Source organism: Nerophis lumbriciformis, linkage group LG19, assembly GCF_033978685.3.
Source record: "Nerophis lumbriciformis linkage group LG19, RoL_Nlum_v2.1, whole genome shotgun sequence".
NCBI classification, from domain to species: Eukaryota; Metazoa; Chordata; class Actinopteri; order Syngnathiformes; family Syngnathidae; genus Nerophis; species Nerophis lumbriciformis.
Genome location: NC_084566.2, coordinates 22,242,868 through 22,257,864, shown reverse-complemented (window position 1 = coordinate 22,257,864; position 14,997 = coordinate 22,242,868). Strand labels below are relative to the sequence as shown.

The window sequence follows — 14,997 nt, the reverse complement described above, 5'->3', positions numbered from 1 at the left end:
AAGTTTCTCAAACAAATCAAATGTTCAAACATTTTACAAAGTGATCATTGCAGACACAAGCATGGTCTGATTGTATTCCACAAGCTGATAAAAGGGATATTTTTAAGAGTCATTTCCTTCGACGCACTTTCGTTTTTTTCCCCTGACTTTATTTCCTTTATGAGCCACTTCTTTCGGGACTCAACAAAAGCTCTTTCCTATCTCTCGATTTAAACGACTGGAACACCCAAAAACAGAACAGGATTACGGCATTTTCTGCTCAAACTCTACACTCATTCTCACTCGTTTTGCTGTTACGCTCGAGCTGCTTGACCATCATGTAATTAAGCTGCAAAGAAGAAAAACAGACGGGACGTCATATGCAGCCCAGCAATTAAAAGAGTAATATCAGTATACGATCGCTATTAAGAGTTTTTATTTTCTCTAAGTATTTTTGTTGCTAACACGATTGCATTCATCGTGTCTTGTCAAATAGATAGGTGCTATGCTCTTGTGTTCAGTCAAGGTTTTTTGTGTAAGAGAGGTTTCTTACCTGCTACATTCATACACCAGTGTGAGCGGCATTAGGGGCAAGGTGGGTAAAGTGTCTCTCCCAAGGACACAACGGCGGTGACTAGGATGGCGGAAGCTGAAATTGAACCTGGAACCCTCAAGTTGCTGGCACGGCCGCTTTGCCGTCTTAGACACGCTGTGGCGGCCGTGCTTCCGCTTCCAGCTTCAGCCATCACGGCGGTTGTGTCGTTGGGCAAGACACTTCACCCACCTTTCTCCCAGTGCCGCTCACACTGGTGTACATATGTGAATTAATGTAGCAGGTAAGAACCCTCTCTTACACAAAAAACTTTGTCTGAACACAACATTATTATTTTTGTTGCTCTTTTTGTAATTGTTTACACTCGTGGAATAATTCCCTGGACACAGGATAACTTTGACGAAAGAAACCAAAACATTTAAATGAGTAGTAAATAGTAGTTTTTGCTTTTGTGTAGTTATTAAATGGGTTATACTTTTATAGTGCTTTTCTACCTACAAGGCACTCAAAGCGATTTGACACTTTCCACATTCACCCATTCACACACTGATGGCGGGAGCTGCCATGAAAGGCGCTAACCACGACCCATCAGGAGCACGGGTGAAGTGTCTTGCTCAAGAACACAACGGATTTGACTAGGGTGGTAGAAGCCGGGGATCGAACCAGGAACTCTCAGGTTGCTGGCACGACCACTCTCCCAACTGCACTACACCACACCGTCCCCATTATTATCATTATTGTGTTCTATTGACTTTGTTTTGTTCAAACAATTGTTTGTAATAACGGACAATAAGAACTTGTTTAAATATTGTGTTGATATAGTGGAACTGTGTTACCATAAATAAAGGGAGAAATGTACAGTTAATACATGTGATCGGATCGGTATTGCTCTCGGCTGATTTCCCTCATAGATAATCAAAATCAGCAGCATAAAACCTCGATCGGAACATCCCTAGACAGGATGCTAGATTATTGACTTGCAGTAAAATTATTCAGTCTCTCCAGAATTGAATGATTCAACTCTTTTTCCTCTTTCCACAGATTTTAGTTAAAAAGCTTCCAAGAGCAACATGAGCTGGAGCTTCCTCACTCGTCTGCTGGAAGAGATCCACAACCACTCCACCTTTGTGGGCAAAGTGTGGCTGACCGTGCTCATCATCTTCCGCATCGTCCTCACGGCGGTCGGAGGCGAGTCCATCTACTCGGATGAGCAGACCAAGTTCACCTGCAACACTAAGCAGCCCGGCTGCGACAACGTGTGCTACGATGCCTTCGCGCCCCTCTCGCATGTACGCTTCTGGGTTTTCCAGATCATCATGATCTCCACGCCGTCCATCATGTACATGGGCTACGCCATACACAAGATAGCCCGCACTTCGGAGGAGGAGCGGCGCAGGAACCACAGGATCCGCAAAAAGCCTGCTCCTCACTCTAGGTGGAGGGAAAGCCACCATCTGGAGGACATCTTGGAAGGAGATGACGATGCAGAGCCTATGATCTATGAAGACACACTGGAGGGTCAGGAGGTCAAGGCAGAGTTGGGAAACAGCAATTGCAATGAGGCGCCAAAGCACGATGGTCGGCGTAGAATTATGCAAGAGGGGCTGATGCGGATCTACGTTCTTCAACTCATGTCACGAGCGATCTTTGAAATCGCTTTCCTTGCAGGACAGTACCTCCTGTATGGATTCCGAGTTAGTCCTTCATTTGTGTGCAACAGGATCCCCTGTCCACACCGAGTGGACTGTTTCATTTCCAGGCCCACCGAAAAAACAATCTTCTTGATCATCATGTACGTGGTAAGCTGCCTCTGCCTTATGCTTAACGTGTGCGAGATGCTCCACTTGGGAATCGGCACTTTCCGAGACATCCTGCGCCTGAAGAGGAGGCATGGTCGGCGGACCTGCGGCTACCCGTTCTCCCGCAACATTCCCGCCTCCCCTCCCGGGTACAACTTGGTCATTAAGACGGACAAACCCAGCAGGATGCCCAACAGCCTCATCACTCATGAGCAGAACATGGGCAACGTGTCCCAGGAGCAGCAGTGCACCAGCCCGGATGAGAATATCCCTTCAGATCTGGCGAGCCTTCACCGCCACCTGAGGGTTGCCCAGGAGCAGCTGGATATGGCCTTTCAGACGTACCAAACTAAGAACCCTCAGCAGACCTCCAGAACCAGCAGTCCTGTGTCTGGGGGGACTATGATGGAGCAAAACCGAGTCAACACTGTCCAGGAGAAGCAGGGAGCTAGGCCCAAGTCAGCCACAGAGAAGGCTGCTACAATTGTTAAAAACGGAAAAACCTCAGTCTGGATTTAGAAATAAAAGTGTAATTTATTAGCAAAGATCTAAGACTAAGTGACTACACAGTGACACAGCTGGAAGATCTATGGGGTGGACTACAATCAGACAAATACAAAGATTATAGAACATAGCGGACAAACAAAAAATACACAAACTTTTGAGAGTCATCTTTGTTACTGTCTATTGTCCTTTTTGTGCTTTCCACCATTAACGTAGTAGGCCTCACTAGTAACCAGATCTCTAATTGAACTAAATCGTCACCACAGAAACAAGAGCGTTCTGATCTATTTATCTGATCTACCCTTGATTGCTGCTGAACTGGATTTATTGGCTGACTTCTCAGGAAGGATGACTGTTGATTGTTGTTGGGAAAAAAATTATATATTTAATATAAAAGGATAGTATATGGATGTAGTATGGAAAGGTGTTGCTAGACGCAGGTTGAACTGTGAAATATTTTGATAGAGCAACAATCTGTTCCTCTATGTGATTTCCAGCCATTGCATGCTATCCTGTTTATTCCCCAAAATTACTTCTTATAAAGAAGGAAAGCTTCTTTTCTATAATACTGACTTTTTGTTATCTGAAGACGATGCATGCGTTACATAGGTTACAAAAGAAACCCCACCTTTACTGATTAAACTATGCATTTAACTCACGTTTAGGCATGTTACTTCTTTGAAAATGTGTGTTTTAGTATTTTCAAAATAGGTTTTAAGAATTTAATCTTGCCTTTATTGTTCATGAAAGTGCCTTAAACTTTAAAAGACTGTTCTTGTATTTGATTGATGAGAAAATAAAGTTATTCTGAAGCTCTGTGATTCTGTGTTTCGCATCATATTGCAGCAGCGCCCACATATAATGCAAATGTAAACCCTAGTGGTCAAGAGCAGATCAGAGTTTTTTGATTGGTCAGTGCTTTTATCTTCTGGTGGGGTCATGATTGTATCAATGCTTGTTTTGCCATGAACTCTCCTTTATTTTTTTAAACATTTGATATTAGCGCTTCCCCCTCCAATAGGCTCATCACACATAGGAGGGGCCATAGAAGTTGGGTACTAAGTGAGGTGGGCGGCAGCCGAAGGCAGGGCCCTTGGCGGTCTGATCCTCTGAACTGGTGCACAAGGTATAAGTTCCGGCTAGATGTGGTCAGTCTCATTTTGACGCACAGCAAGGGCTCTGGAACCAGTATTCTCAAGAGGGGCTGGATTCTCTTCCACTCTGGCGTTGCCAGCAGTGAGAGGAGATGGACGGGGGTGGAAATACTTGTTGACCCGCGGCTCAGAGCCTGCACGTTGGGAGTTAAACTTAGTGGACGAGAGGGTAGTATTCCCTCCACCTCCAGGTGTGTGGACAAACAACACTCAGGTTGTTTGTGCTTACGCACCAAGCAACAGTTCAGAGTACCCACCCTTTTTGGAGTCCCTCGAGGGAGTACTGGAGAGTTCTCCCTCAGGTGATTGTTCTACTGGGGACTTCATTGACAACGATAGTGAGACCTGGAGAGGCGTGATTGGGAGAAAGAGCCGCCCTGATCTGAACCACACTGGTGTTTTTTTATTGGACTTTTGTGCTCGTCACAGATTGTCCATAACAAACACCATGTTCAAGCATAAGGGTGTCCAAATGTGCACTTGGCACCAGGACAACTTAGGCCGCAGTTCGATGATCGACTTTGTGGTGGTATCATCGGATTTGCGATCTCATGTTTTGGACACTCGGGTGAGGAGAGGGGCAGAGCTTTCAACCAATCACCACATGGTGGTGTGTTGGCTTCGATGGTGGGGGAGGATGCCGGACAGACCTGGCAGGCCCAAACACATAGTAAGGGACTGCTGGGAACATCCTGCAGAGTCTCCCGTCAGAGAGAGTTTCAATTCCCACCTCCGGAAGAACTTCAAACATGTTACGAGGGGAGGCGCTGGACATTGAGTCCGAGTGGACCATGTTCCGTGCCTCTATTGTCGAGGCAGCCGATTGAAGAAGTGGCCGCAAGGTGGTCGGTACCTGCCGTGGCGGTAATCTCAAAACCCGCTGGTGGACATCAACGGTGAGGGATGCTGTCAAGCTGAAGAAGGAGTTCTGTCGGGTCCTTTTGGCTCATGGGACTCCGGGGGCAGCGGACAGCTACCGACAGGCCAAGCCATGTGCGGCTTTGACGGTTGCAGAGGCAACGACTCGGACATGGGAGGAGTTTGGAGAAGCCATGGAGAACGACTTACGGACGGCTTCAAAGCGATTCTGGACCACCATCTTCCGCCTCAGGAGGGTGAAGCAGTGCACTGTCAACACTGTGCTATCCACGTGCTGCTGACGTTGAATGGGGATGTTGTGGATCGGTGGAAGAAATACTTCGAAGACCTCCTCAATCCCACATATATGTCTTAAATGAAGAACCAGGGCCTCGGCACTCTGCAGTGGTCTCTCTTATTTCTGGGGCTGAGGTTGCCGAGGTAGTTAAAAAGTTCCTCGGTGGCATGGCTCCGGGGGTGAATGAGATCAGTCCGGAGTTCCTTTAGGCTGTGGGGCTGTCGTGGTTGTCAAGACTCTGAGCATTGCGTGGACATCAGATTTGGGTTGAAATCCAGTTAGGCAGGATATATTGGCCGTTTTATTTCTTGTTTTATACTACTTTTTTTTTTATTCATTACATTTTAGTAATTTATGGGATTTATTTTGCACTCTTATGAAGGTACTATTGTATTTTTTTTTTTTTTTTTTTTTTTGTCCTGTCCAGCTTCTCAGGCAAGTCATATAGTTGATGTAGATGCCCATGTCGGCTGTTCAGATTTACTTTACAAAAGAGAAGTGTAGGATACTTCTCTTGTTGCCTTATTTGTATTTGACTTTATTAAATGTATTTATATTATCATTTAGTGCAGCCGGGCCGGAGCAGGAGGGGATAGAAAGAGAAAAAAAAAGAAGACAGAGGGGGAAATTGTGGGGACAAGAGGGGGATTAGACAGAGAGGCAAAAACAACAACAGCAAACAACAACAACAACAACAATAGAGCAACATCAGCAAATATGACATGTACAAATATGATGGTAAAAGTAATAGCAAATAAGCAGTTAGCGAAAAATAAAAAATAATACAGAAATGACAATGAGCATTATTACACTACAAATGGATCAATACAAATACCAATAGAAATAGCGCTATTGATAATGAACAATACCAATAATTTACCTTTATTATCAACAATACAGTTGTTTAAATGCAACAATACATATACGTAATGATAACTTGAGATACGAAAGAATGCAGAAAAATGGAGGGGGAGAAAGAGAAGCAACCTACATTAACCTTGTAGATTGTTATAGTCACAATAGGTTAAGCTTTGTCAGTGTGCCATGTGTTACACCCAGTTTACCCTAGGGCAACAACGTTAATATATGTTTGATGAAACGTGATTATGTGCATGAGTGTAAGTATGCATATGTACTTGTATATGTACAGAATGTGTATATGTGTTTGTACAATGAATGTATATGTACAGAATGTGTATATGTGTTTGTACAGTGAATGTATATGTACAGTATGTGTATGTGTATGTTTGTATATTGAATGTGCGTGTGGATGTACGAACATTAGGTAGGTAAATATGTACTGTATTTGTGTATGTATGTGGGAGCGTAGGTACCTATGTACGTATGTGAGCATATGTGAATTTGCATGTACAATACATTCGACTCCCAGAGTGCGTGGGAGCCAGAGCACGGCCCCATCACCCCCGAGAGCCCAACCCACAAACAGGAGGCGTGGTGCCCAGGGAACCAGGGACCACCGCCCCCACGCAGCCAAGCCGGCCAGCGACAGGAACCCCAGAGCCCGACCCACCGTACCGCCCACAAGGGCCAGCAGCAGGCCGCAGACAGACGCACCCGGCAGAGGACAGGGCACGAGAAAAGCAGGGGACAGCCAGACCCCAAGCCAGCGAGAGACCACACCCCACACGGGCAGAAAGGCGAGACGCCCCGCCCGAGGGACCCAGAGACTCCCCGCAACCGGACGGGAAGACCGCCCCCGCCCCACCGGCAACCGGGCCCCCACGAGCCCACCCCCCACCCCCGGGGAGCGCGGCGAGGCCAGCCCCCGGCCACCCCACCCAAACCGGCCGCCGCAGGACCACCCAGGCACAGGGCCACGGGAACCACCCACCCCACCCGCAGGGACCCCAACGATGGAGATGGAACAACCAGCAACCGCCCCGCCGAGCCCCCCCCTGAGGGAGGGGGAAATTAAAAAAATAATATTAATAAAATATATTAAAAAATAAATAAATAAATAGATAAATTAATTAATTAATTAAAAAAAAAAAAAGAATTAAAAGAAGATCACAGACATGCTGACAAACAAGGTCACTACCCCAGCAACTGGCCGACTCGCAGCACCTCGGAATACCTTGCAGCACCAAGCTACCACAATAGACGCAGGGACTAGGCCCAACAGGCCCCAACCAAGACGGGCACCCGGAAGGGATGGACAGCGGGACCCAGGAGCTCCAGACACGCAGTTCGGATGCAGTAGCCTGAGGCGTCGACCCCCGTCTGACAGGCAGGCCCAGAGCGTACCCCCAGAAATATACATACATACATACATATATACATACACATACACACATACACGTATACATACCCACACATACACATATATACATATACATACACATATGTACACATATACATACACATATGTACACATACACATATATAAACATACATACATACACACACATATACATACATATACACAGTTCGTCAGCCCCGACAGCCATCACGCGCGCGCGCTGCCACCAGTCACAACATCAGCCACACCCCTGCACCAGACCCAGCAGCCACGGGCGCCCACACCACAAACAAACGGCAGCAGAAACAGCAGCCGCAATAACCCCAGACAGCCAGCACCAGCCAATCAAATCAAAGCGATCAAAAAAAAACTGCGACCAGCAACCACACGCCACCAGGGCCACGGAGACCAGCCGGCGCCAGCCCGCCGGTCAGCCCGAACGCCAACACGCAAACAAGAGACACCAACAACCCCCCCAACCAAAAGGCCCCCCACCCCAACCCAAACCCGCACAAACACACCACCGCCCAAACAACCGAGACACAGCATCCAGACCAGACACGGGGGCTGCGCCGCCACCACACCAAGTCACCAACAGAGACCCCACAGCGCAAGGTCGGGCCACACGGGCACGGACCCCATCCAACAGGAAGTGAGACTATTGTATTTTATTCATCCTCCCATGGTACAATGTAAATGTGACACAGCGTGCACTTTTTTTTTTTTTTTTTATTGTTTCTTACAGCGCTTTGGCCAACTGGGGTTGTTTTTAAATGACCTGACTTCGTATAAGCGGAAGAAGATGGATGGATGGATGGCTAATATTAACGCGCTCAAAAAAGTAGTACATGTTAGGCGGATCGGTGCGGCGTCTTCAGTAATCCGGACACTGTATCGATCCGTTGTGGTGAAGAAGGAGCTGAGCCAGAAGACAAAGCTCTCAATTTACCGGTCGATCTACGTTCCCATCCTCACCTATGGTCATGAGCTTTGGGTTATGACCGAAAGGACAAGATCACGGGTACAAGCGGCCGAAATGAGTTTCCTCCGCCGGTTGGCGAGGCTCTCCCTTAAAGATAGGGTGAGAAGCTCTGTCATCCGGGAGCAGCTAGAAGTAAAGCCACTGCTCCTCCACATCGAGAGGAGCCAGATGAGGTGGTTCGGGCATCTGGTCAGGATGCCACTCGAACGCCTCCCTAGGGAGGTGTTTAGGGCACTTCCGACCGGTAGGAGGCCACGGGGGAGACCCAGGACACGTTGGGTAGACTATGGCTCCCGGCTGGCCTGGGAACGCCTCGGGATCCCCCGGGAAGAGCTGGACGAAGTGTTTGGGGAGAGGACAGTCTGGGCTGCCCTGCTTAGGCTGCTGCCCCCGCGACCCGACCTCGGATAAGCGGAAGAAGATGGATGGATGCATGGATGCATGGATGGATGGATGGATGGAACTTTCAGCGCTTTAAATTCTTCAAAAGCTTCAGACCTTTCCATAGATATGAAGTTTTAATATATTTGTAATAGGGTTGTACAGTATGCCGGTACAAATAAAGTACCGCGGTACTAAAGAATTAAAATAGGTACTATACTGCCTTCAAAAAATACCGGTACTTTTTTTTTTCCCTTACCGATGTCGTGACATTGCTTGTAATAATATTGGATTAGATTTATGCAGCGCTTTTTCCTAGTGACTCAAAGCGCGCTACCCCTTTTCCACAGCAGCGGTTCCATAGCTTGTTTGGAGTAGGATTTCAGAGCTTTTGTTTTCCATTGCCGCAGCACCAAAAGTTGCCGCCCAATTTTTTTTTTTTTGGTTCAATTTCAGCTCCAAAACAAAGCTGGGGCAGCTTGCTGAACAAACCGCATAATAAGGTGGGTGGAGTTATTTGTCGTAAATGCAGTTGATTCAACTAATTGTTTCCCCTGACACAGCACAAAGCTAACTTTTTGTGTGATTAAAATAGAAACTACACCAAATTTTGGACGCCCGAGGAGACCTGCTGTTTATTTTACATTTGGACACTCACAAAGCCCTGAAAAAAAGAAACAGTGAAGATGAATGTTATATTTCGACCAGCACTATGTCGTGCTGGTCAAATGCATCGCCACCATCAACTGTACCATATTGTGCTGGCAGAATAGTTTCATCGTAAACCTATAAAAAAATATATATATTGTGCAACACTGCTCCTTATAAAGATTGTTAATATTCTGTTTCAATGTTGTGTTTATCTTTTGTAGCAGGAAGCACTGGTGATAAAGAGCAACTATCATCTTCATCTTTGCTACAAGCTCACATCAACAAACATCAAAGTCCACTAAACTCCTGACACACCTGAAGTGCAAGTTCAAACAATGTCATGAAGTGTAACTGCTAGCTGCACTACAGGAAATACCGTATGTGTATTTTTAATGTAAAAAACAAAGCCTCCTAATTAAGAACTGGAAGATTTGATGGAGGAAGAAGACCAACACATACTCAGTGGCCTAGTGGTTAGAGTGTCCGCCCTGAGATCGGTAGGTTGTGAGTTCAAACCCCGGCCGAGTCATACCAAAGACTATAAAAATGGGAGCCATTACCTCCCTGCTTGGCACTCAGCATCAAGGGTTGGAATTGGGGGTTAAATCACCAAAAATGATTCCCGGGCGCGGCCACCGCTGCTGCCCACTGCTCCCCTCACCTCCCAGGGGGTGAAAAAGGTCAAATGCAGAGGACAAATTTCACCACACCTAGTGTGTGTGTGTGACAATCATTGGTACTTTAACTTAACATGGCCAGGAAATCAGGTGATGTTAAAAAGGATTGAGGCTGAAACAGCAGCCATGTCATCTGTCCTCACTCATGTTGTCATGATGAAAAATATTAATAATACTAATAATAATGCTGTCTGTCCTTTGGCATATCATGATGGAGAAACATACCACTAGTGTTAATAATAATAAAGAAACATACTACGACTACTACTACTTATAATATAAATAAACATATTACTACTAATCCTAATAATGATATATGTCCTTAGACATGTTGTCATGTTGGAGAAATCTACTACTACTACTTATAATAATAATAATAATGTTCTCTGTTATGTTGTCATGAATCAGGGTGGAGAAACAGCAGGAGGATTAATGAAGACCAAGTACTGACTCATGAGGAAATCCACAACCAGTTACCTCAGCCACCAGACAAGATATGTAGCATTTAGCACATATTTTATTTATTTCTTTTAGTGCTTGTTTTCTGAAGAATGTGATTAGTGTGCGTTTGCTTTTTTTTTTTTTTTTTTTAAATAAAAGTTGTCAACACTAGAACATGTGTGCTGTGTTTAGGTTGACTTACTTCATTAGAATCCAAATGTAAACTTGTTTTTGCAGCCAGCAAGATCAGGACTTCATGAACATACAGAAAAAAGTTACATGTCAGACATGCCATAAAATGATCTACATGACTGCAAATAAGTTTTGGTGTGGATATAAAACAAACTACAGACAAAACCTTTTTAATGAGCATGTTTGCAGACGCAATGTTCCTGTATTAATTGTGATTTTCACTCATACAACATTCTGGTTAATACAGGAATATTTAAAAAAAAAAGTGTTTCAAAGTGGAATATTTGAGATTAGGTATCGGCACAGGCCAGTACAGTGGAGCAGTGGTTAGTGCTCGTGCCTCACAGTGAGAAGGTCTGGAATTAGACTCCCGGGCTCGGGTTCTTTTTGTGTGGATTTTGCATGTTTTACCTGGGACTGCTAGCCTCCCGGGCCTCCAAAGATGCTGGTCTGTCAATCTGTGTTGGCCCAGCAATGAGGTGGCGACTTGTTCAGGGTGTACTCTGCTCTGCGCCAAAGTGCAGCTGGGATAAGCCTTAAAGTAAGAAGAGAAATCTCTAACCGGTCTTGTTCAAGCAGCATGGTATGTATTTATATGAACAATTGTAAGCTTCATGCACTTTTCAGTTTTATAGTTGTTTTTCAGGTATTCAAATACTCATATGTAAGATAAATATAATAAGATTAGATGGTGACAGTACACTATCATGTTTAATGAGTGTTCATTACCAAATAACACCTAATATGTTTTTCAAGATGGCACCGCTGAAGTGGCTGCCTGTTGCAGTTGCTGTAGCCCGGAGGTCAGCAACCCGCGGCTCTTTAGCGCCACCCTAGTGGCTCCCTGGACCTCTTTCAGAGAAATTTGAAATTTGTATTTGTTTTAATATATTTTCTGTAGGAGAACAAACATGACACAAACCTTCCTAATTGCTACAAATTCCACTGTTTATGTTATTCATGATTCACTGATGAGAGTGTTTGGCAAGCACCGTTTTGTCCTACTAATTTCAGCAATCCTTGAACTCATCGTAGTTTGTATACATGTACAACTTTTTCCGATGCTGCCACAGAAAGTCAGGTTTTATGCCACTCCTTTTTTCTCATTTTGTCCACCAAACGTTTTATGCTGTGCGTGAATGCACAAAGGTGAGCCTTGTTGATTTTATTGATTTGCTGGAGTGCTTATCAGGCATATTTGGTCAATCCATGACTGCAAGCTAATCAATGCTAACATGCTATTTAGGCTAGTTGTATGTACATTTTGCATCATTAAGCCTCGAGTGTAGGTATATTTGAGCTCATTAAATTTCCTTTACTTATGTCCTCTTTGTATTTAATCTATATTTGCATGTCTCATAACACACTATATGTATGCATTATTGGTTGCATTTCTGATAGTTGTTTGTGTGCCATGTTGTTCCAGACTACAGCAAATGTTACCCAGCTTGCAAAGATTGTAATAAATCCATTAAAAGAAGACAGCCTGCCGTTTCTTTAAACTTGGAGACAGAGATCTATACCTTTGGCCATTCTGAGCCAGTCATTTCCAGAAGTTATCTCATCCTGTGAGAAGCCTCCATTTTACTAATGATTTCCAATGCTGCAAAAATGTGTAGAGAAAATTAAAATATAACATTTCTGACAACGAAGATTTGCGTCAGCCTTTGATAGTAGGCTGATATAACTAATATATACACTTAAATCATGTGTTGTCGTCATTATAACACTTATATACGACTTTTAAAATCATTTTGATAATAGGCTAATATAGACACTTACATCATGTGTTGTCTTCATTAAATGGTAAATGGTAAATGGGTTATACTTGTGTAGCGCTTTTCTACCTTCAAAGTACTCAAAGCGCTTTGACACTATTTCCACATTCACCCATTCACACACTGATGGCGGGAGCTGCCATGCAAGGCGCTAACCATGACCCATCAGGAACAAGGGTGAAGTGTCTTGCAGACGTGACTAGGTTGGTAGAAGGTGGGGATTGAACCAGGAACCCTCAGGTTGCTGGCACAGTCACTCTCCCAACGGCGCCACGCCGTCCCCCACTTATATAAGGCTTTTAATTTTTTGCGGCTCCAGACAGATTTTTATTTAAAATTGTTGGTCCAATATGGCTATTTCAACATTTTGGGTTGCCAACCCCTGCTCTAGCCTATCCTTACCAAATAATACATTATATGAAGATGTGATGACGACTTCACACTATCATTTTTAACAACCGTACATTACAAAATACATAATATTAAGATGTCACGGGTACTGTATACTATAACTTTTGACAGTTTAAAATGCTTGAGTCCCAACAGTCCCACAATTAAATGCTCCCAACACAAAACACAGCATACTTGCCAACCCTCCCGATTTTTCCGGGAGACTCCCGAATTTCAGTGCACCTCCCGAAAATCTCCCGTGGCAACCATTCTCCCGAATGTCTCCCGATTTTCACAACAATATTAAGGGCGTGCCTGTAATGGCACTGCCTTTAGCGTCCTCTACAACCTGTCGACACGTCCGCTTTTTCACCATACAAACAGCGTGCTGGCCAAGTCAAATATTGTATGCCGCTTCTGCATACTAACGAAAGTGACTGCAAGTCATACTTGATCAACAGCCATACAGGTCACACTGAGGGTGGTCATATGAACAACTTTAACACTGTTACAAATATGCTCCACACTGTGAACCCACACCAAACAAGAATGACAAACACATTTCGGGAGAAACACAACAGAACAAATACCCAGAATCCCTTGCATCTAGGGCTTGGCGATATATCGATATGCACGATAAATCGCGGGTTTGTCTCTGTACGATATAGAAAATGACTATATCGTGATATTCGAGTATGCGTTCTCACGCAGTTGCGTTTAATTGCGGGCATTACACTGCAGGCTCTCACTCTTTCCTGTGTCTCCTTCTCACAGACAGCAAGCGCACCTTCTTACACACGTCACATACTGTCACGACATACGTCACATACGTATACGCCCGCACGCAGCAAAGAGGTAGCAGCATGGCTAACGTTAGCTGTGATGCTAGCGGTAATACGAGCGAAAGAAGGTGCGAATCTGGTAACAAATGAAGGAATAATTCATTCCCCCAAAAAACAGCAGGGGGTCCATCGTCTGGCGGTGGTTTGGCTTCAAGTGGGAATATGTCGAACAGACAACCGTAATTTGTCAAGTGTGGGGCGAAAGCATTGCTATAAAAAGTAGCATTACTGCTAATATGTAGCATCATTTGAAAAGTCACCTGCTAGAGAATGAACAGTGTTTACTCCGCACGTCAACATCTCGGTTCGGTGCCACACGCCCACACCATCAAAATGCCGAGGCAAACATTTCCACATCAACACCGTATGAAAAAAATAGTGATTTTTTTAGTTGTGATTTCGTTCTCTGCATGAAAGTTTTAAAGTAGCATATATTAATGCAGTATGAAGAATAATGTTTTAATGTAGACACATAGAATCATCATACTGCTGTGATTATATGCATCAAGTGTTCATTCAAGGCTAAGGCAAAATATCGAGATATACAGGTAAAAGCCAGTAAATTAGAATATTATGAAAAACTTGATTTATTTCAGTAATTGCATTCAAAAGGTGTAACTTGTACATTATATTTATTCATTGCACACAGACTGATGCATTCAAATGTTTATTTCATTTAATTTTGATGATTTGAAGTGGCAACAAATGAAAATCCAAAATTCCGTGTGTCACAAAATTAGAATATTACTTAAGGCTAATACAAAAAAGGGAGTTTTAGAAATGTTGGCCAACTGAAAAGTATGAAAATGAAAAATATGAGCATGTACAATACTCAATACTTGGTTGGAGCTCCTTTTGCCTCAATTACTGCGTTAATGCGGCGTGGCATGGAGTCGATGAGTTTCTGGCACTGCTCAGGTGTTATGAGAGCCCAGGTTGCTCTGATAGTGGCCTTCAACTCTTCTGCGTTTTTGGGTCTGGCATTCTGCATCTTCCTTTTCACAATACCCCACAGATTTTCTATGGGGCTAAGGTCAGGGGAGTTGGCGGGCCAATTTAGAACAGAAATACCATGGTCCGTAAACCAGGCACGGGTAGATTTTGCGCTGTGTGCAGGCGCCAAGTCCTGTTGGAACTTGAAATCTCCATCTCCATAGAGCAGGTCAGCAGCAGGAAGCATGAAGTGCTCTAAAACTTGCTGGTAGACGGCTGCGTTGACCCTGGATCTCAGGAAACAGAGTGGACCGACACCAGCAGA

General features: G+C 44.4%; 1 protein-coding gene and 1 long non-coding RNA gene across 3 annotated transcripts in view; one reads left to right on the top strand and one right to left on the bottom strand.

Moving 5' to 3' along the window:
- The window catches only part of gjc2 (gap junction protein gamma 2), a 122,424-nt gene extending 118,767 nt beyond the window's left edge, over positions 1-3,657 (top strand). For both annotated transcript variants that reach the window (XM_061979295.2, XM_061979296.2), the window contains one exon: positions 1,574-3,657. In XM_061979295.2, the coding sequence (XP_061835279.1) occupies positions 1,603-2,850 (1,248 nt within the window). In that variant the 5' untranslated portion in view covers positions 1,574-1,602 and the 3' untranslated portion in view covers positions 2,851-3,657. The remainder of the gene's footprint in view (positions 1-1,573) is intronic.
- The window catches only part of LOC133618704 (uncharacterized), a 39,992-nt gene extending 28,725 nt beyond the window's left edge, over positions 1-11,267 (bottom strand). Inside the window, exon 1 of the long non-coding RNA XR_009817328.2 lies at positions 11,141-11,267. This is a non-coding gene — a long non-coding RNA (uncharacterized lncRNA). The remainder of the gene's footprint in view (positions 1-11,140) is intronic.
- Between the last annotated feature and the right edge of the window lie 3,730 nt (positions 11,268-14,997).